The 23,408-nt window shown below is 36.0% G+C and overlaps 1 protein-coding gene across 1 annotated transcript in view; it reads right to left on the reverse strand.

Annotated features, from left to right (window-relative positions):
- LOC145692971 (uncharacterized) overlaps positions 1-23,408 on the reverse strand; it is a 114,756-nt gene that overhangs the window by 62,927 nt on the left and 28,421 nt on the right. The window contains exons 6-9 of the mRNA XM_081768577.1: positions 18,978-19,029; positions 16,175-16,280; positions 3,601-3,859; positions 222-351 (exon numbers count right to left, since the gene is read on the reverse strand). Coding sequence (XP_081624703.1) covers positions 222-351; positions 3,601-3,859; positions 16,175-16,280; positions 18,978-19,029 — 547 coding nt within the window. The remainder of the gene's footprint in view (positions 1-221; positions 352-3,600; positions 3,860-16,174; positions 16,281-18,977; positions 19,030-23,408) is intronic.

The following is a 23,408-nucleotide window of genomic DNA, read 5'->3' on the forward strand; positions in this document are numbered from 1 at the left end:
ATGACACTTAAATAAATCTGGAGAAATTTAAACGGGATGATACTGAGAAAATCGACGGACATGTTGTCCACCACAAGTACATGGCTTGATATTAAAACAAGGACAAGCCCACTAGAGGTGACAGCTTTACTACTGAACCTCTTAAAGAATATTTCTGGTTTATCTATCAGTAATGAGAAGATAGACTGAAGTACAGATACACCTAATACGAAGATGCTTACATGGACATCATTTCAGTCTGACAAACTCTCATCGATGGCACCATTGAATCCACTTGGAGTGAGGAATCAATTTGATCTTTCTCTCCCCTCTGTTGGCTTTCCACTGGAGTACCTTCTTCATATGGTGGATCTGTGAAAATAGCATATCATTAAAGTTTGTGATAACATGCTGAAGGGAAAACAACATATGAAGCAGTTTTATTATTATTATTATTATTATGACTATTTTTATACCCCTGGTTAAACCCTTTAATGCGGAGTTATTTTATAGGCGCATGAGAGGAAGATTCAAATTAACAAAAAACCCTCCCGTAGGGAAACTAAACACTCTCCACATGTATCGGAACAAGCTAGTTCCGTCTTCAGTGGTAGGATAACAAGGATAAAAACGGATGAGAGGAAAAAGGAATGGAAAAAGGTATACATACTATAGAATAAATATAACGAAAAGGATGCTAAAATACCACGACAGAATGAGCTGAGCTGAAGGAAGTGCGATATCTATGTTGCGTCACTACTGTCAGATCCAAAATATACATCAAAGGTAGGTAACCAGATTCTATCAATGTTGCCAAAATCCAGATTTAAAGCCGGTTTATATTTATGAATAAAGAGTGATTCGGATTCTGTAAGTACGAAGCCATTTACCAATGGTCAGGAGTGACAGGAATATACGCGTGAGAAATTCCTTGAAAACATCAGAGAATCTAGACACAAAAATACACCGAATTCAAGACTGCCGAACATTTATTACAGTTCCAATATATTACTGAAAAAGTACACGACTGACATATTGCAAAAGCCCAAAAGAAGGAACTATTTCTAAAAATAACGCATCCTTGTAACAAAATTCACATTAAATTTGGAGGCAACCTAAAAACAAATAAGCATATAATCATATTAAAAACATACAGAAAGTAGCACAAAAAATTAACGGGATACACAATCGTTAAACTTATATTAAAAAAAAAAAAAAAAAAAAAAAAAAAAAAAACTATCCTTACAAATTAGGCCAGTTAAGTAATCAATAATCAAGGAAAAAGTTGTTCCAGGATGAATATGTACGTTGAAAAAATGATTCACTCGGCGGGAAAAACGAAGAAAAACAAGACGAAAGAGGAAGGTTTCTCCTTAAAGTTAACCATTCAATTTACTAGGTATATTTAAATATTTTTCAGAAAAAGTTCTTACAAAAGAACTGTTGTCCCCTACCTTCATATCCAACTGACAAAATATTCATAGGCATAAGAGTTCTGGCGGATTGAAACACTACAAGGGAGTAACGCGAAAACTTAAAAAAAAAATATAAATCTTATTCGAACGTCAATAACATATCATTAAGTTTGTAATTTTTGAATTCTTATAGACCATAATCTGAATGTGTAATACACATTTTAACTAGTAACAGGGAAAATATGAAATTTGGAAAAAAAATATCTTTGAAATGTGGATTACGGTATTGGCCCAAATACAAACCGCACGTTTTGACTAAATTTCAACCCCCCCCCCCCAAAAAAAAAAGTGTCTTATTTTCGCAACGTTACAAAAATTACGACATTTCGTCATATCGTGTGCTATTAAAAGTCTGCTGATTTCTCATTTTGAAATACCGATAATGGAACAATATCATTGTAGAAACTGGCTCCATTGTTGATACAGTAATGATATCCAAAAATATTATTGTCGAAACAACTGTCGGCATTCTTGATAACGTACTTTTTGATTTTATCACTAAAAATGTTCGTTATTTTCTACGCTCATACTGGTATTCATTTCTACAGAAGCGGATCTACTGCTTTGCGGCCAATATGAACCATCCTGCAAAAAGTATCATCAAGCCTAGGATAAAATATGTACACTCATGTCCAAAATTATTGTCGCATATCTATAAATATGTTGTTGTAGGAATATAATTTGATAACGAATTCCCCCTGTATTTCTTATAATGTTAGTATGTGTATAATCGCCAAATACATGTATGTGGTAAATTTCATGTCAAAAGAGCAGTAAATAAGAACAATAAAACGAAAAAAAAAACTTTCTTGTCCATTTAGCAATATTTTGTTTTATTCGTTCTAATTTTCGTATTTATAATCCTTTTCCTATGAAATTTACCACAAATATACATTTCCTGATTATACACATAGGATCAGTATTAAAAGATCCCTGCAAAATTATCAAATTATATTCTTACAAGAAGACAGTTATAGATATGTGACAATCAATTTCGACATGAGTGTACCTACCTAATTATGTTCCCTGAATATGTCGGTAAATGACTATCAGTATTTTTGCTTTCTTCCCTCGGCTTATATTTGGATATAATCTTTTTCGCTGCTTTTACTTTTAGAGTACGGCTTGTATTCGGGCTAATACGGTATCTACAACTTTTCATCGATTGGCCATATTAATCTCGAACCTTGGATACAATTTTCGTGTGTCTAAACAGTTAGTGTCTTCAGGTTTCGAGCGGAAAACCCAAATTTAATTTTCAGTTAACCAAGGAGCACATGTGGTTCAAATCCTCCATTAAAGAGTAGGCTTACTCCGTATATTGCCTGAGCACTAAAAAGAAACAATAAGCTTCAAACAAACACCACTCCTAACACTACAATATACGACAAATAGATGAAACATCGGTTTTCCTTTACACTTTTTCTCCTACAAGTGCAAATTCAATGAAAATTCAGAGTAAAAAAGAATAACATGCCGGTATATTAACTAGTAGCCTCTTAGTCCGCTCCTCCCATATCTAATTACGTAATATGTGTTCATCACTACAGATCCAGCGTTGTCCAAGCACAACACGAGTTGTGGTACAAGTGGTTGCGCCTGAATTCATGATAAAGAATTATTTAACAACCAGAAAGAACTGAACGTGGTCTCGTAATAGTTGCAACCTAACATGCCTGTTATCAGCACAAGAATAATAGATACAACACTGAACACCACAACTACATAACCTCTTCACTTTCGATCTTGCTTCTGCAATTTGAAGAAACACACTAAACCAGTAGTGATGTTTTAACAAAGCGCAATTTATCAGAAAGCTGTTACTATGTACCACTACACCCCCTCCCTCACACCCCAATTAAATTAAGTGCTCATAACAAGTACTACTAAAAACTAAAGAAGTGTATCTGGAGTTACAACTAATAAAAATCTATGATTGATCTGTTAACTTTTATTTGGATGACATGTAATCAAGCAGATTAGTTCTTATCGTCATCATCATACGACTGATCTAGACGTAAGTACTACCATAGGTACAAACTTGCCTAACATTTCCATATTACTTCGTAGGTTGCTTCTCTATGTCGACCTCCTCTGACTCTTTACGATACTATTAGCGAAAAATAAATTATCAGAAGTAACTTACCCAAAATTTCTTGCAGAATACGGTCAAATAACGGATCAGCCTCTGTCTGTTCTACAATGGTCTTGATAGCCTGATTTAGTTCTTGCTGCATTACTGAATCTGACACGGCATTTCCAGCCGGAACTTCCTGCGTCGTTTGCTCCACAACGGAGTCATTATTTGACCCCGACTCACTGAGCTCCGGTCTCTTGTAGACTTTATTTATATTCTCAGCTATCTTTTCATGCAGTTTGTTCCCAATTATAGGGCGGAGGAAAATCTGTGAAATCATAATGCAATTATAATATTATTACTTGCAAAATACTAATTCAATTAATATCATAAAATGTTATTACACTACGCTAACAATCCACCTTTGGAAACTATTACTGTAGCTACATTTTATTGTACTCACTTTTTTCTGTCATCAAAATTAATAGTTCGGTATTACATACAATTTAAGCAATTTCGATAATAAATCAATAAATAGATAACTGGATTCACTTGAAATAAATGGAAAATAAATCTTTGGGTTTTACGTCCCACGGTTATTGAAATAAATGGATATGAAATAAATGGATATTATAACATGATTTAGAAGAATGAATAAGTGTATTCATACTTTTTTTCTGTTTTGTGTTATTTTCCACACTTACTTCCATGTTATATCTTTCTTTCTTCTTTACCTTAAATTATCTTGTCCTACAACGATATATGCAGATGGACAGATACAAATATTTTAGCTCCAATAAAAGCATCTAAAAAAGAATTACCAGGTACATTATTACATCTTAATTACCGCAATGGCTACTTCAGCTGTAAATATTTGCTTTAAGAAATACGAGGGCCGTACTATAATGATTTACACATTCTCTTCTCGTTCTAGGTGCAGTAGCTCACTGAAGTTGGGAAGGCAGTTACAGGCACCTAGGACTTTCATCTACCAACTGGGAGCGTCACTGGCAACGGGGACGACAGCAACGCCCTATTCAGCCAATTTTTTGAGCCCCTGTGAGTGATACTAACGAACAACATGGAAAGTGATTATGGAGGACAGCGCAGGATGTTGTGGTTCCTGTTGAAAGAGGGCGTGGTCGCTGCTGAAATCCATAGCCAATTTGTGACAGTGTGTGGAGAACATGCACCGTCGTGAAAAACAGTGTACAACTGGGTACTAGGTGGAAAGTGGACAGCACCTCAACGTACAAGATGAGCAATTCTGGAAGAATAGTGACAGTTACAACATCAGCAATCATCGCCGTGGCAGAAAGGACCATTCAAAAGCTAAAATGGAGGCTGCCACAGGACTAACCAGAAACACCCTATAGTGAATCGTCCACAATCACTTACAGTTGGGGAAAGTCAGTGCAAGATGGGTTTCAAAACTCTTGTTTGCAGACCAAAAAAATGTCGTGTGGACTAGTGTTATCAACGGCTCGGCTTACGACTCAGTCACCACTGACCCGAATCGAGAAGCAAGCCGAGTCAACAGCTCACCCAACCGAGCCGACTCGAGCCAATGGGTCACCTGAGCTGAGCCGAAACGAGCTGATGGCTCACCCCAACCGAGCCTGCACGAGATGGCTCACCTGGGCCGAGCCGGTGGCTCACCTGAACCAAGCCAAACCGAGTTGATAGCCGAGCTGGACCGAGTCGGTGCCTCATCTCACTCGAACCGGCTCGAGCCGATAGCTCACCTGAGCCGAACCGAGCCAATGACTCAACCCAATCGAGTCGGCTCGAGCTCGAGCTGAGCCGGTAGCTCACTTCATCTGAGCAGGCTCGAGCTGATCCAATCCTCGCTGATGGTTAACTGCAACCGATCCGTACCGAAGCTCAAGCTGAGCAGAAGCGGTTGACATCACTATCCTACCGTCGCGATGTAGGAGCCCTAGTACAATATAATACTTTCACATTTTCTGAAAGTTGAATGACAAATTAAATTACGTTAATTTTCTGATTGACACATCTTAAACTTTGTAACTTTACCAAAGACTTCTTTAAAATTCGCTTTGCGATTAATCTGACGATTTATCATGATGTAATGTCTGCGCTAGGATGACGTAATGTGCACTCTGTAGGGCATGGGTTACCAATCCTTTTAGGCCTGAGGGCTACTTTTTAGTTCAGAAGTCAATGGCTGTCTATAAACTAGTAACGAGGACGTAGGAAATGTAAACAATAAAGGTCAATACTATAAAACTGACAAGGATTATTATTATTATTATTTTACCATCCTTTTCCCCGCCTTAGCATCTTTTTCATATCTTAATGACAGTCACTTCTCCGCCAGACTTATTAACTTCTTTAATTTAAATAAATATTGTCTTTACTTTTTATTTTCTCTAAGCAATCAATCCATTTGTTGATATATTGGCAATTAATCACCGAAACAGGTATTCTTAGTTTTAGAGGATTTAAGAGTGGAAGCTAGATCTTACACTCATTCTTTGGGCAACTGCCAATTACTCCGCTAGAGATCAGCTGTAGGTAGACATAATCGTCTGTTCACTACAATAACCCAAAAAAGGGAGTCATTAAACAATAACAATGATCGATATAGACATTATAAAACAGACTACTGCGGATCGGCTAGTCGGTTTATCTTTCACTTGTCGATGGACTAGAAGACCCTGCCCGATACGTTGGTCGTCTCTAGGTTCCCTACTTTAGAAATGAAATCTAAGTTTTACGTCCTACGGTTATGCCGGCTAGGCTAAAGGAGGCGCTGATGATGAGAAATGAATGAAATGGTGGAATGAAGAAAATGGGAGGAAATTGAAGAATCCCGAGAAAACCCACGCACACGGTGTTTATCTACCACAAAGCTCACTTGATGCGAGCTGGGATCGAACCAAGGACCTCATGAACCAGAGGTGAGCGCTCTACCACTGAGCCACCGCGGCCCTTTCCCTACTCTAGAGTAAGGCCGCGCTAAGAAGAGCTCTGACAACTCTCACGTGCGATCAAGCGTGGTTGCCACATTTATCTTCTGTAACAATATAAATATAACAAGGGGCACATTTTGTGGAAATGAATCATATATGTATTACAACAAAAATATTATTTAACATTATGCCTGACGAAAGTATTAGACAAAAGAAACAAACAAATTAGTATTGCGTTAAGATAGTTTACAAAATCGTAAAGAAAACAACCGTTACTTCTAAACACATAGGGCCTTATGCAGAGTCGTTTTGACATATGATTAGCGTCATACTAAATGCCTGACTACTGCATGGAAACATATGTTAGTCGAACTCTTTAGTATGAGATTGGGCTTCTTCGTAGCTAAGCGGTTAGCGTACGCCTTTGGCATGGGAGACCCCGGTTCTATTCCCGGCGGGAGCTCATGTGGTTCGGATTCCACGTTAATCAGTAGGTCCACGTCTCATATAGCCTCGCTGTTGAAAGAGACGTTAAACTCAAAATCAGTTCAACTCTTTAGTATGACACTAAACACGCGTCAGAACGACTCTGCTAAGACCCATAATGTTATATATATATATATATATATATATATTTTTTTTTAATGAAAACTACTTACGTTAGAGAATGGCTTTCAATTGTAGATAATTTAATTCCATTTACTGTAGAAATCTTACGCTTTTTTCCTAGGGTGGATAAAATTTCCGTCGGTTCAGCGAGGTCTTTCAGGCACTTCTCTTTTGTGATTCTTTTTACAGTTGTAGGGCTAATGTATAAAGCTGAATCTACTCTTTCAATCACTTTATTCAATGGTAATAAAAGACCGTCGTTACGTTCTTTCTCCAAATATTCCCTAAGATTAAACACAAGTTCCCGTTCTCCTTTAGCCTAACCGGCATAACCGTGGGACGTAGAACTCAAACAAATTCCCGTGCAAGACTTGTCAAGGGCACCCCCTTTCCGCACTTCTGGCATTGTGTTCATAAACACAAACATACACACATACACATACTAAATTTATATTTTAGGTCTATGTGAATAATACAAATACAAACTATGTTCCACTGATGAATGAAAATAATAACACAATATTCACACCAATGCACTGAGATTATAGCACAAAAAATCAAAACAACCTGACAACACAAAAACTTTCACAGTAATGAGTAGGTATAAATGCGACAACACTGTTCGGTTACCATGGAAACAACCTAGTGTTTCCAAATGTATTTTTGTGGGTCTAAACCTATCCTCCCCTTCACATATTGGTGAAAAAATGTCTTCTACGAAAAGACAAACATAGCTGGATCACGTTCGTTACTTTCCAACCACTCAATTTCTAAATCAGTCCTTATGAAAAGCTCATTATAACAACCTCTGTAATATATAGAGTATGTAGGTACATTTTTTCCTTATGGCAACAAATTTCCTACAAAGATCATTAGAAATTATACTCATTTCAGCCTGACATTCCAAATAATGGTTCATTGCCCTTGAACTTTAGAAGAGCCGTACAGACTTCGCTTTCAATTCCACGAAAACCTACTCCCTGCGGCGATAGGGAGGTAGACAGGTTGTTGTTCCATGTAACCCCACTTCTATTTACGTAGCAAATTTGTCAAAAGGACAGAGTTTATTTATTATTTATTATTATTATTTATTATTACCTATAACAGGGGTTTCCCCCCAATTACAATAGGTGTACAAGTATATGTTTCAAAATATTATTACAAGAGAAAAAAAAACAGAAAAGAAAAAGAAGACGTCATATATAAGCACCTATTACAGTATTAACTACAATAATCAAAAAGAATATTGCAAGATGCACAACTATACAAACATTTTTTCTACAATACATACTGCTTTTACAATTTGTAATTACAAAATTAATTAAATGTACAGTTGAGTCAATAAGTGGAAAAAGAAAAAAGTATTCATTATTGTGGCAATAACTTTAGGCCTAGTGGAACTACGTTGTGCTGGAATGTTGAGGAGTAAAGTGAAGTACGATTATTTTTTTAAATATCTAGTTTGTTAATATTTCAACTTATAATCTGATTCAATCAGTGATAAAATAATTCGATTCCTTTATCGTTCTGTCATGTGGTCGCTTTGATTCTTCCTGCTATGACGGTTCGCAACACTGTCGTCAACTTACACGATGTTAGATCTGTCAGAGCTCAGGTTACGATGGCCCTAGTCTAGAGTCTAGACAGTATTAGAAGTGCATAAACCTGCGTTTGAGAAACTTATTTGTTAAGATAACTCAAAAATTGCGATATTTGGGTGTGTCACTTTTACTAAATCAGAGATGTACTTTATTTGAGTGTTCTTTCCTTGGATTGTTGAGACATGCTTTGCAATAGAAATCGGATTTTTGGTGCTCCACCAAATCAGTAGTGGTATAACTTGAAATATCTTCACTCACCCCCGGCAATCCTTAATTATGCACCTCTACTTTCTACATATTTTACACATATAGGCTATTACCATGTAGTGGACTATCTCATTGCTTCATATACCAATTTTTGAGTGTACCCCCAAAGGGGAAGGAATGCCTGTGTATAGCCTGATCATGGTATCAGCAAGAACTCTGACGTGATTAAATAACACAATTCAAAAATGTTCGTCCCAAAATCTATCAAAATCGTCCCAAAATTTATTAGTATAAATTAAAAAAGTGATAAAAATTACTTTCGCACTCATTTACCTTCGTCTTTTGACGGATGAATACAATGAAACAATATAATATTGCTTAAGGCAATTATTTGACAAATAACTTGATACATATAAAGTTACTAATATAAATATGAACAACAGTGCTAAAGCCTGTCAAATTAAAACCTATCTCCTTAGTAACAGGAGTGAAACTCACGTTAGGGAGACGAAAGTTTGTCAAAACAGAACATCGTATAGTCTAACAAACTGTAGGTTAATAAATCTGCTTTGACATGTAATGAAATCTCGAACACAGACTGACTACTGAAAATGACCTGGCGCGACAATGGCCCAGACTTTGAGCACATTATCTCTTACATGTGAAGTAGAACAACTGACAGACGTAAGGCAAGAAAGAACCGACATATTTGATCTTCATGAAACAAAATGGACAAGTTATGGAGAAAAATATTTGAAAGAAGCAGGAAGTTATAAAATAAACATCTCTCAGAAGTCATACAATAAACAGTGGTACTAACATAAATGGAGTAGGAACAATGGTTAGTACGACCCATCTCCCACAATTCATGTCCCATCGAAACTGAATTTTTCATCATTACAGGAAGCCTTGATTACTATCTAATCATGGAACATAGCCTCTGTATAAACCAAGAGATAAGTGAAGCTTTAGTCATTTCATTCCAAAAAACGAAACAGCAAGAAGAGAAACAATTAGAACTACAAATGAAACCATTACAGAAACAAAAACTTCTAAAATTCAGAAGTGATAGTAGCTACTCGAATAAGAACAGAGTACTAGCAGACTATAGCAAAAATTTTACCGAACCGTGAAACATCTAATATAGAATCAGAACAGATCTGGCAATACCAAAGTGCTGGGACTCAACACGTACTTCTTATCCAAAATAATCTATTGTGAAAATATCGATATAATGGAATAAGAGTGCAACGAAGCCATGCAGCGGGGATGAGATTGTTAAAAAGCATTCTTGAAAAGACATAAAAAACGCATAAAATATTAATCGATTAGGAATACAATTAACAAATGCTTCCCGAAGAAATTTCCACATGTGAAAATAACAGCAAAGCTCCGCGAGAAAGACTCAGGATAAGAAGCCAGTAGTATGAAATAATGTGGAAAAAGCTTTAGGAAAAGATGTACTGGGAGAGATGGAAATCTTTTGTACAGTCCGCAGCAAAATACCTGCAACATGAGCATGCAAGTTTATTGTAAAACTACGCCTCACAGGGTAGGAAATCAACATTAACGTCTAAGTGGTACAAATCGCGCCAGGAGAAACCTCGGCGTCCTCCCCTGCACACTTATTTTGGAGCAAAAGACTTGGTCGTTTCACAATAAACTTACATACTCATGTTGCAGGTTTTTTTCTGCGGACTGTACGTACTAGCAGCCAGCAGAATGCCGGAACTGAAGTTCATGGTAATGATGCGCGCAAGAAGTACCATTATTCCTCACTAGAGATGCAAGGGCTCGGAAAAAACCCGGCTTTTTTGAAAAAAAAAAAAAAAAACCTAGGTTTTTTCTGCTTCGCTTTTTTGCTTGGGAAATTTTGAGCATTTTTGAAAATTCTGCTTTAAATTGATAAACCAGATTTTGTTTCGCTTCTCTACAACACAAAAAGTCATTTAATTAGTGGTTGATGCCGATAATAATATAAAACCTCGAAAATAAACCATGAATTTCGAAAAGATATTTCAAACAGTTTTACTTCTCAACATATTTACATTATGAATTCCAAAGGATTAACCAATGTATATAATAAGATTTTTTTTTAACCTCCTACATACAAAAGTAAGCAGGATTGGCAAGAGCCATGGTTGTTTTTGAAAATGCCAAAAACCCGTTTTTTGGTGGGAGTTTAAACTAGGCTTTTTTGGTTTAAACCAGGTTTTTTTGGGTTTAGATATTTTGCTTTATGTATTTATATTACATATTGACAGAAATAAGTTTGTTTCGCCTTGGTGTTATTATGCAACAACGGGGTTATGCTGGAAGAGGTCACATAAGCTTAAAGAAGTCCGGTCAGTAAATTTCTTAAATTGAGAAACTCCCGCCCTAGCCATCGGGAAAATCCCGTCATTACTCTAAATGTAAAACAATAACGGAAAAAATCCTGTTATTGCTTTGCATGTAAAATTTAAAGGTCACCCTATCATAATCAGTACGCTAAAACTGAGGTATTAAATTACAAATTTAGTGCGTACATATCATTGAAAGTACAATTCAAGCTAATGTTGGAAGCTACGTAGGCAATCGATAAATTTTGTCAATTTATATCAGTATATTTAAGCAATCTTGGCTTCTTTATAAAACAACAGGCATTCAGGCATGCAAAATATACAATTTAGTTTCGTTTCGTATGTTCAGGCTTAACATCCTTACGTAATACCGAGGTTATCAAGCAGAAGACTTTCGCTTAAAGTGACATCCGAACCGCTACTTTGTTTACGCATGAAAGAAGGGTTGTGGTTCGACCGAGAATTGAACATGGGACACCTTGATTAAAAGGTGAAAAGGAAATAAAACTAATGCAGATGGTTTGATGTATGGAAACGTCACCATGAAGTTCACACGATTCGCATTTTTCGTACCTTTTATTTTTTTCGGTTTAAACCAGTTGTTTATTTTTAAAAAAAATGAAAAACAGCTGGTGTAAACCAGCCAACCCTAAAAGTAAATACTTCTTTTAAAAAAATACTCAAATAAGTAGCAAAATTCTATGTAGTATTTTTATTTCAAAATATTCCATACCCTCTTTTTGGAACAAAATAAAATTAAAATAAAACATAAGAAAAATACTTAGATTTATATGATACACTTAAAGGCTGCACACCTAGAGCTTTTGGTTTTGTATATTCTTGAAATTCTACAGTTTTACATAAGCACCATCACGGTTTATTCAGTCCTCAAGTTTTCTGTATTTTTAACAAGAGGGATTGAACATGAAGGGTATGAGATAAGAACATGGTAACCCACAATTTTACTATTTTAAGAAATTAGAAATTTTCTGCTGCACAATCCATTTTGAAAGTCGGAAAGCTGATTTTTCACATAAGTCTATGCATGAGGGATTAAACGAAGCGGTATGCGTTGCTGCCTATCTGATGCTGCGTAACTCAGCAATTGAAAATTTGTTAGTTACCATGTTCTTGGCTCACCCCCTTCATATCATTATGGAACTCTCCCCACCCCACCAACACACACAAAAAAAAGGACTACGGAATATATTTAAGTTAAGATAAATACAACTGCACAACAAACATGATTGACTGGAGCTTTTGGGCTTCTATCGAGAAGTCCGGAATTCAACTTAGCATTCGACCATTCTGACAAAACTTTTCTTCATTCCATCTATGAAGTAGAAATAGTGCGTGTACTGTGAGTTGGCTGACTTCATTTCTTATCGTTTTTAAATCGTTATTATTACTAATTACCAGCAGTGACGGTTTTGCGAGGGTTAGGGGGGCGGTCTCTCGGTCTGAAGCCTGTTCCCCAAAATTACGGAATGTTTAAAACAAACGAAATATCTATTAGTTATGCCTTTACTCATAAACTTTAAGCTGCCGTCAAATAAAAATTACGAATGTTTAGAAAAACTAAACATTAGTAAGAAAAAACCCTCCCAAAATACTTTTCTAAATCCGCCACTGATTCTCAGTATAAAATGATCTTCAAGGTTGTATCCGGAAGATTATCGCTAAATATATAAACGAAACAAAATACAGTATTAGTTATGCCTGTACTCATAAACTTCAAGCTCCTCCCAAATAAAATTAGGAGATTTTAGAAAATGAAACAATCAGAGAAACCCGTTCCAAAGTACGTTTCTAAATCCGCTACTGATTATTTGTATAAATTAGTATTCAAGGTTGTATCCGGAAAATTATTGCTAAATCGTTGCACAGCTACAGTATAACAGAAATGTGGAAGTACGGTTAGACGGATATATAGAAAAACGTAAGTTTAACTTCTGCGTTAGAAGCTAGAGTACTAAGCTCTTAGAAATGAAACAGACGACAAACTGAAATGATATCGAGAAGAAAAAATGTCTGTAACTCAAAAGTTAAAATAAAGTTAAATAGCCTCTAAAATTGCCCTCAAATACTACATTCTTCATGTTAGCTTTAATTCGTAAAACATGTGCTCCATCCATCTTGATGGTGAATTTTAGAGCGAAATATGGCATTTAGGTCATGGAATTCTTATCTAAGTATAGAATATACTATAAGAAAGCTATTTAGATAGAAAAATCATGAAAATGAAAAAAAGCCAAAATTTCCAAAATTCTCGTTTTTTTCCCAAAAAAGCCGGCTTTTTATGTGAAAAAAAACATCGATTCAAAAAAGCCGGCTTTTTTGCATCTCTATTCCTCACTCAAGTTTTATTGCGAGAAATGCTTCCAAAGAACAAAATACCTTTGCTTCGCTAGTAACATTCCTCAAAGTTGTACAAATTCGATGAATGAGCGATTAACGTCCCTTTACATCCTACGAACCTTTTCATAAAATAAAGAAAATATTAAATACATTTTAATTTAATGCCTCTCTTCACTTTGCGATACCGCGGCTATATGAGATGAAACTCACCAGGGAAGGGTCCAAATGGGGCACTCGAGTTGCCGAACGATATGTATCAGATATGAAAGAGAGTGAGAAACTATGTTGATATGCAAATTTATAGCGCTGAGGGCAACATGGAAAAGCAGGAGAGCCGGAAGAATATGGCCGACCGTAGGGCCCAGCAACACAGAAAGCTAAGGAATCACTCGTTCTACGCGTCAGTGGCTACAGAAATTAAGGTCAAGCGTTTAGTAGTAGATCCATGATAAGATCCGTATACATCTGCTATATCTGTAATTTACATCCTGGCCGCCATATTGAATGTGGCCATCTTGAATTAGAGTTCACAGTATAAAAGAGAAAGTGGGTCATGTAGCATATGAAATAACACTGAAATTTTACCAGGAATACATTGGTGTTAACCAATCTGTAGTAACTGTTGTGAGTGGAGAAGTAACATGCAAGAAGGACGCATATAAACTGTGTGATATAGACTCAGTAGTATGACGCAAAAGTTAGAGCTTGGAGAACTCTAGTTTGTATACAGGCCAAGTGTGTTTACATACAGAATAATTGCGAGTAAGGGAAAGATAGTCATTGACGACAGAGAAAGAAGAGACCAAACGAGAGTCCGTGCCACATACTGTGTGTCCAGTTTGCAGACAGAAAATACGCGAAAAAGCTCATTAGCTAGTATCTGCGTTATTAGTGAAGTAGTCAAGTAAGATAGAGTGGTTGGTAGGAAGGTTAATGTGCCCTTGGCAGGTGAACCACTGTTGAGGATGTGCTAGAAAATGACAAGATATATTCTAATTCATCATATGGAAAAGTTATTTCTTCTTGTGTGCATGAATATGAATCCCCAGGTAGTTGTGGCATTATTAGTGAGTGAGTTTGGGACGTGCAACAATAATCCCTGTGAATTAGATCAGAAATGTAGTTATTAGTAAATATTGATACAGTGGTCGAAGAATATCAAACGTTACAGATAGATGATAGCGTGACAGGTGAGAACAGTTCTTGTGTTTTCATCACACTCTTATAGATACTCTTCACATCAACTGTCCTTCATAAATTGGTATGTACCGTATCAGTATACTTTCTTATGTGATGATATGAGTTATTTTCTTTGAGAAGAACTACGCCGTAATTGTACCTGTAATCCCCAGCTCTCCTTTGTGTCGGGTGTTTTAATGTCACAACTATCCATCTTTTAGACTGCAATATTACCAGCTCTTTGCACGTGCAAATGCTCTTTGTAATCTCTTTTTAGATGTGCATCATGTGCCAACATTATTCCGACAGATTATTCTGCAGTTTGTTCAAATATTTCTTCACGACTTTATTGCAGGTTACTTCTCAACTCACAATAGAGTTACTGCAGAAAGGTTAACACAAATGAATTCCTGGCAAAATTTCAGTGTTATTTCATATATCACATGACCCACTTTCTCTTTTACATTGTGAATCCGAATTCAAGATGGCCACTCAATATGACAGCCAAGATGTAACAACAGTTTTTCATCGCAGTATTTCGTACCAATTTCTCTCATTCATGTTTACATGTAAAATATTGCTGATTAAATTCAAAGACGATGAAAACTGAAAAGAAGCCGGAAGGAAGGAAGGATTTAGATTTCTGGGCTTTCGGCATCTATGGCCATTTAGCCCGTGACGTTTTGAGGGATGACGTCCTTGGCGAACACACTATCCGGGGAAAGGGAAGAAGTGGCCTGGGACCTGTAAGTTAGGTACCACCCCGGCATTTGCCTGGTGTGAATGAGGAAAACCCAGGAAAAAGTCATTCAGGGTGGCTGGCCTGAAAAAGCGTTTTACACTTTTCCGGCCGAGTGCCCCCATCGGGAAGCGAACCCGGGACTTAAAATAATAATAATAATAATAATAATAATAATAATAATAATAATAATAATAATAATAATAATAATAATAATAATCAACTGTACTTTGTATTTCAAGTTCAAGAACAGAACTCCTCTTTCATCCTACGAACCTTTTCATAAAATAAAGAAAATATTAAATACATTTTAATTTAATGCCTCTCTTCACTTGGCGATTCATGTACCAAACCATCTTTATCATATATTTGAAACCTGCAAAGGCTTCAAGTTACTGTGAAGTATTGTCCTATGAGATGTCAGAACCTTTGTTGGTAACGGTCATTAGCAGAAGGTAATAGCATATTTTACATAAAGATTAAATACGAAATATTCTATTCCCATTTGTCTATTGGACCTCAATAGAAGTCGGAACCTGAAACTCCGCACCAGATAACTGTTATTAACTAATCGACTACTTAAGAGCCCTTTTAATCTTATGTATACAGCCACGAATCCTGGATTTAAATCTGAGTATTTGAAACTTAACTACTATAACAATAATAACTTACGGATAAATCCAGACTCTCATTTGAATGTTCATCTTCAGAATATGAACGTCTATTCTTCACTGGTGTTCCCCCTTTGGAAGGAGTTGGATTTCCTTTGCGTTTCTGCCTATAATAATATGAGAGACTTAGAAACAATAAAGATAAAAGTACTTGTTTGAAACCTATCTAATATGAGCATGGGTGTGATTACAGTCTTAAAGAGATCAAAACTGCCATCTTGACTAAGGATACAGACTACCCAATTTTTCTTTGGCAGCATCAGGAAGGTGTAGAGATGATACCTTTAATAAATTTGTTTCTTTATCCTTCTTTCCCTCCACAATATACAAGCTTTACAGCTAGAAGCCTAACTCCTAATAAGTAAGCTTTACAAAATAAAAATAAATTTGAACGTAAATTAGATCTTTTAGTGTCTCCTGATTATGCTCTCGACGCTAAAGAAAAGGAAAAATGATAATTAACTGCTAAAAATGAAAAGAAAACAATATTAACACTTGCCGAAAATTCCATTTAAACAATGTTCATTTTATCATAAAGCCTTCTGGCGTGGAAGTGACTCTGCACAGCAACTACTGCTTTAGCATAAAGTTACAATCACTAGTTATCTTTGAATTACCAACACATGATTATTTCAAAAATTACAAACATAAAGGTAATTTAGTTGTTGAAAATACAAGCAACAGGTTTTTATATAAACTTTCACACGTTCCAATGTAATTTTAAATATCGTCCCTCTCGAGACAAAAGAGCGTATCTTAAAAAAAAAAAAAAAAAAAAAAAAAAAAAAAAAAAAAAAAAAAATCCAGGAGACAAAATCTTGTCATCATTTTTTCTATCGTCTTGTTTTAAAATTTAGTTTGATCTCTTTCGTTTCAGGTATATAACTTACGAGATCAAATTAAATTTTAACAGAACACGATAAAATAAATTATGACAAAATCTTTAAACTTGTCACCTGGAAAAGTTGAAAAAGAAAAATGAATACGCCCCTTTGTCTCGAGAGGAATGATATGTACGTGTGTATATACATACATAAACAAACTGACGGTGGGTACATAAACAATCAACAACCAATTGATGATTCTGTAGGTACTGACTTTCTACTCATTACATTTATTTTAAGGTTAGAATGAGCATAAATCCAATGTACAAATAAGAGGGTCGCTGGAAAAGTTGCAGTAAACTACTACTACTACTGATAGTGGCGATATTATTCCACTATTATAAAATTTTGAAGAATAGATCGAACCGCAAATTCAGTGTGGAACTTGACCAAGGCTCAAAAACAGGATCGTGTCAATTCGTGTAAAGAAATGCTCTCAAAATTCAACCTAGGTAAGTCTAATGTGATGTATTACTTCGTTACCCTTGGATCTATTCATATGAACCTGAAACTAATCAGCGTGTTTGTGTGTTTCAGCGTGTGCCGGAACAATTTCTGTTTAAATTACCTTTTATTATTTGTTAAGCCTATTCATTTATTTTCCATAGCAGTTTGAAAAACTAGTTTTGTGTGAGAAATCGAAGTTTCTCGTGAAACTCTCCAGCAATGCTTTCTTATAATTTCAAATGTAGTTTAACATCGAAACGTCTACCGACTTCATTTAGCTTTTGGGGAGAATGAAGCACCATCCAATAGGACTGTACAATTGGTTTTCCGAATTCCAGCGTGATCGCACGTTTCTCAGTGACGAATTTCGTGGAAGTTGTTTATCCATGTCTGTTGTTGCCAGTAATTTTGATATCGTACATGAAATCATTGAGAGAGAGATCGGCATGTAGCATACCGTGAGATTCAAGTATCCTCGAACATTGATATGTAAGTAATACATACGATTTTGCATGGCTACCTGAACATACGGAAAATTTTAAGCCCTTGGATTTCACACAACTTAACCAAGGTTCAAAAGCAGGCTCGTGTCCATTGGTGTAAAGATACGCTCAAAAAAGTTCAACCAAGTACGTCAAATTTGGTGTACTACATCGTTACGGGGGAAGAAACCTGGATCTATTCATACAAACCGAAAACTAAAACAGCAATCCACATTTTGGGTGTTTCAACGTGAGCGGAAATCAATAAAAGTTGTTCGTTCGACGAGTGCTGAGAAGCAAATGACTGCTTGTTTCTTCGGTTATACTGAACATATCGCAACCGTAGCTTTCGAACATCGAAGGAAAAGAAATAGTATATAGAAATTTGTTTACCAGAGGTCGTCAATGAATTGCGTAAAACAAATCCAAATCTCACATCATTCTTCACCACAATAACATCAGTTCCCACTCAGCATACTAAACTATTATTTTTAGTCCAGTAAAAATGTCGAATTAATGATTCATTGTCCATACTCACCTGATTTATTACCTAATGACTTGTGCTTGTTTCCACACATATGAAAAGTAAGATACGTAGTGAGCACTTTGTGTCGTCTGAAGCAGCTGTTGACGCATTCCGAACATTGATTACTGAGGTAGCAACCTGTCGGTGGAATAAATGCTTTCAAAACTGACTGGAGAGTATGCAAAAGTGTGCCGAATTTACAGGTGAGTATTCTGAAAAGTAATTAAGCCATTTCCAGAATATCATATGTCTTTTTTCAAGCTAATTCCAGAAACTTTTCCAGCAGCCCTCGTATATACAAGCGACAGCAATTATTTTAACAGAAACGTATTTATATACACACTAATCGTTACAGAATATTGGTACCCAAATTGTTAAATTAAGAGTTTTGAAATAACACGAAATCTAGAGTTTTACATTTCGAAATTAAATTTATTAGTGAAGAAAAATAAGCAAATTACTTACCCTTTTCTCTTTGATGTTGAAGGAGGAAAGGCTGTATACATATCACATCTCTCTGAAAAATTAATTTAGAACTCATTACACAACAAATAAACTAAAATATGTACATATTAAAATTTCTTGAAACTTCTTAAATATGTGATGATAGTATTAAATAATACGAATATAATCATTTTTCTATATGAATTTCGGTAATAAACTCAAAAGGATTTTAGATGTCTACAATTTCTGGATGATCTCCGGGCCCTATAAAGCAAGTAAAGGCTTCATTCCATGTGGTTTCTGACATTTTCTTAGATTACATCCAGTTTCATCCTTTAATCTCCAATCGTTTGTGATTTACAAGTACTGGATGTATAAAAATTCACAAATAAACGCTCATCATTTCATAAACTTTTTCCTACAAAGGTGGTTTGTTTTTTCATATTTCTAATGATGTAAAAAACCACATATATTGCTATTGAAAATTTTGGGATTGTCCCCCGATGTCCCATGAAAGGGAGACCTCTGGAGCAAGAAGAGCGCTTCATTCGATGCGCCCTCTAACATTTTTGTATTTCATCTCTTGTTTGATCCTTTTAATCTACAACCGTTCGATTCATAAGAGCTGAACGTTTTATCTTGAATACCATTATTACCTTGCACAATAACTCTAATTCGTCATGGAATATTAAGTCATGAACAAAGGTGTCCATTTTCCACTGGGCTCACTCGGGCTCGCGCTCACCTGTCTCAGCTGGGCTCGCGCTCATCTCCCTGGACTGGGCTCGCACTCACCAGTCTCAACTGGACTCGCGATCACTTCTCTCAACTGGGCTCGCGCTCGCACTCATCTCTCTCGACTGAGCTCGCACTCACTCGGGCTCGCGCTCATCTCTCTCGACTGGGCTCGCACTCACTCGCGCTCGCGCTCACTTCTCCCAACTGGGCTCGCACTCACTCGCACTCGCGATCACTTCTCCCAACTGGGCTCGCATTCACTCGAGCTCGCGCTCACTTCTATCCACTGGGCTTGCACTTACCCGAGCTCGCGCTCACTTGTCTCAACTGGACTTGCGATCACTAGCGCTCGCGATCACTTCTCCCAACTGGGCTCGCACTCATTCGCGCTCGCGCTCACTTATTTCATTGGGGCTCGCACTCACTTGGGCTCGCGCTCACTTCTCTCCAATAGGCTTGCGCTCACCCGGGCTCACGCTCACTTGCCTCAATTGGGCTCGCGGGTATATGATGGGTATAAAGAGGTATTAAAATCTAGACTTTGACTAGCAGTAGGCCTAATTCAGTAGAAAATAGAGCTATTAATGCTATATATCAGTTGTCAGATATAAAAATAAAATAATAAAGATGTTGCAAGGTTTAATGTATTAAACGTGGGCGGACTTTGAGGAACTTGAAATAAAATGCTCCTGATATTTAAATCTGGGCTTTGACTACTAGTAGGCCTAGTTCCTCAATAGAAAATAGGCTATATGACTAACGTCATATAGGAGTTATCAGATATCAGAATAAAATATTAAGAGTGTTGCAGAGTTCAAGTCTTAAGGCTGTCATCACACTTGCAGACCAATACTCATTAAATGAATCTCTTTCTTATTTACTAAGATCAAAACAACTTATGAACAAACACAAAAAAGCTTAGTGTTAGTAAATAGTGTTAGAAAGTAACTTGTTTGAGTGTTTGTTTGCAAGCACGGGGGCAACACTAAGAAGCAAAGCCTAAATATATCTGAGTATGATGATTTCGTAAAAAAAAAAAATATATATATATATATATATATATATATATCACCAGTCCTGTTAGCAAGCAAATTCTATTATGTAAGTACTCATGCCTTATCATGAATTTATTTAAATGCAGTTGATGAATTGTCAGGCTTATAAGAAAAATTTGGTTCGAAAATTTCCAAGGCCAAAATTAGGCTTAGTGTCGCCCATGTTTCACACATTAAACTCGCAACATCCCTATTCTGATATCTGATAACTGCTATACGACATTAGTAGCTCTACTTTCTACCGAGTTATTTAGCCTATTTGTAATTGTAGTCAAAAGCTAGATTTTAATATCTAGGGCATTTTATTACAAGTTCCTCAAGGTCTGCCCACGTTTAATACAACGCAACTCTGCAACGTCCTTATTACTTTTTTTTTTTTATACCTGACAGATAAGTCATATAAGATAGTGGCTCCATTTTCTGCTTAGGAAGTAACTAACACCTGAATTTCAATATTCGGTGAATTTTATTACAAGTCTTTCAAGGAAGCTTATGTTTGCTATCAGTGAGCTTTTGTCCATCCCTGTAATATGAGACTGTCGGTGAGCTTATGTCCAACACCCACATTACGCATAGATATCTCTTGTTTTTAACTAACATACACAGATTCTTAGGTTTTAATTTTTTTATTTATTTATATTTTTGTGAGAAGACAGCTTTAGAAGTAAAATTAGAAGTAGAAATTTAGGGAGACATTACAGGTATTCAACATTCGTGAAATTACAGAACTTATAAAACAAGAGCTAAACGTTTCCCGAAAATCTGCTAAACGTTTGGTAAAGGAAGTAACAGGATCTGATATCAGTGACCATTTTATAATAAAACAGCTACCTCTGCGGAAGCTAAAAGCAAACCAAAAGGTAAAAGGGAACTTTCTCTGATCCCTTTATATCGGTTTGAATGTAACACAACGAAATAATAGTATTTCAGAGGGTATTGCAATGTCAATGGTCTCATAGGCTCCAGTAATACTTGCAGGAGTTCCGGCCTATCCTATAGGGGTGTGCTAATCAAAGCACTAAAAATTAGATTTTTGAGAAATGTTGATAGTGTATACCTCCAGAGCAATAACTTTTATATATAGAGAGAAGGAAAAGTAGAAAAATATTTTCTAATTTTTTAAAAATGTACTTTTAATCGGAGGGGACTTGTAAGAGAAGTAACACGGATAAAAATTAAAAGACTTTTTGTTGCTTCAAACTAAAAGAAGAAAACTTCCCTACTATATTAATTGTCGTATACAGCAATCAGTGCCGGACTTCAGCGGATTGGACCGATTGTTCCCAGTCGGCTCCCGCGCTAGAGTATAATCTACTATTCAGTGCCGTCTTAGCAGCATAATGTTCCCCTGTGGAAACCAGTGTGGCTCCTTGACTAAATTCTGCAATTAATACATTCTGCTCGCGGGTCCCTCGGCCAAGTGATCATCAGACTGTTAGATGGCTCTGTTACTCTTGGCTTGTGAAATATAACAACATATTGTAATACATGTACATCCATGAACATAAACAAGGGAGCGTATAGCCTGTTGGCCTCTATCTAGAATTTGAGGGAGTGAATAGTTTGTATTAAAAGCAATATTTTCTAAAGTTAATTCTGCAGTAGTTTCTTTATTTCTTTACGTTTCCAACTTCCGATGAAAAAATAGGCTTATTAAGTGATATGACACCTCAATGAATACCAGGATGATATAGTCTTAATGCGATTTCTTTACTGTTTTTCTGGAACCGGGAGTCCCACAATAGTGTTCCCATTCGGACCTGTATCTTCTAAGTCCATTAGATTACTTTTACCCCTTACTTTGAAGCAAGAAAACTTTAATTTTTTAACTTTGTGACTTCCCTCAGGAGCAACCACTACTTTTAATTATGTATTTGAAAGCATATCTTCCTGCTAAAATACATTAAATATGAATATTTCTTAATTTAGGCCAAGTTTAAGAGTATTAAAACTGAAAATTTGAAAGTATGCGTTGATTATAGCCTGTATTTTGTTAAAACAACACCAAAGAAAATTAGAAGTTAATGAAAACTCAATAAAGATGTTTATGAATAAAATTTACGTCATAACATCAGTTTGAGTCAAGAAGTTATGTGTAATACTTTCGAAAATGGTAAGCATATTGTGGTTCTAGTTTTCAATTCATCTGTACATCTCCTTATGTATATTAAAAGCCGGTTCTTTAATGGCGTAACATAACAGAAAAATAGAACTTATATAAAATAAGGTAATATTACGAACTGCGTTAAAAGAGGAAATGTAATTATGTCAATTTATGAAGTTATCGTGAAATTTAGAATGTTTAGTCTTTGTTTGTTTGGAGCTTAATATTCTTTTTCATCAGTGAGGTTATATGAGATCTCTTTCGTCTGGAAGATGAGAATACTTACCACAGTGAAAGTGCCTGGCAACCCTCAGATATTTCGTCAGGTATGTGCTAATCTTCACGGTAATAAGATTTGATAAATCCGCAATGAAAATATTGTCAAACAACATCAAAATTGAGTTGTAACCAGGGATAAAAATTGATCTGAAAAGGTTGGGGAACGCATGACGTCATGTCATCCCTTGTGCCTATCTTTGTCCACTATATTTTTTTAGGAAGTGGAGGAACGCCATAGATATTTTTGGAAGTGGGAGATGACGTCCCCGTGTTTTC

This window comes from Thermobia domestica, chromosome 1 (assembly GCF_964235325.1).
Source record: "Thermobia domestica chromosome 1, izTheDome1.hap1.1, whole genome shotgun sequence".
Lineage (NCBI taxonomy): Eukaryota > Metazoa > Arthropoda > Insecta > Zygentoma > Lepismatidae > Thermobia > Thermobia domestica.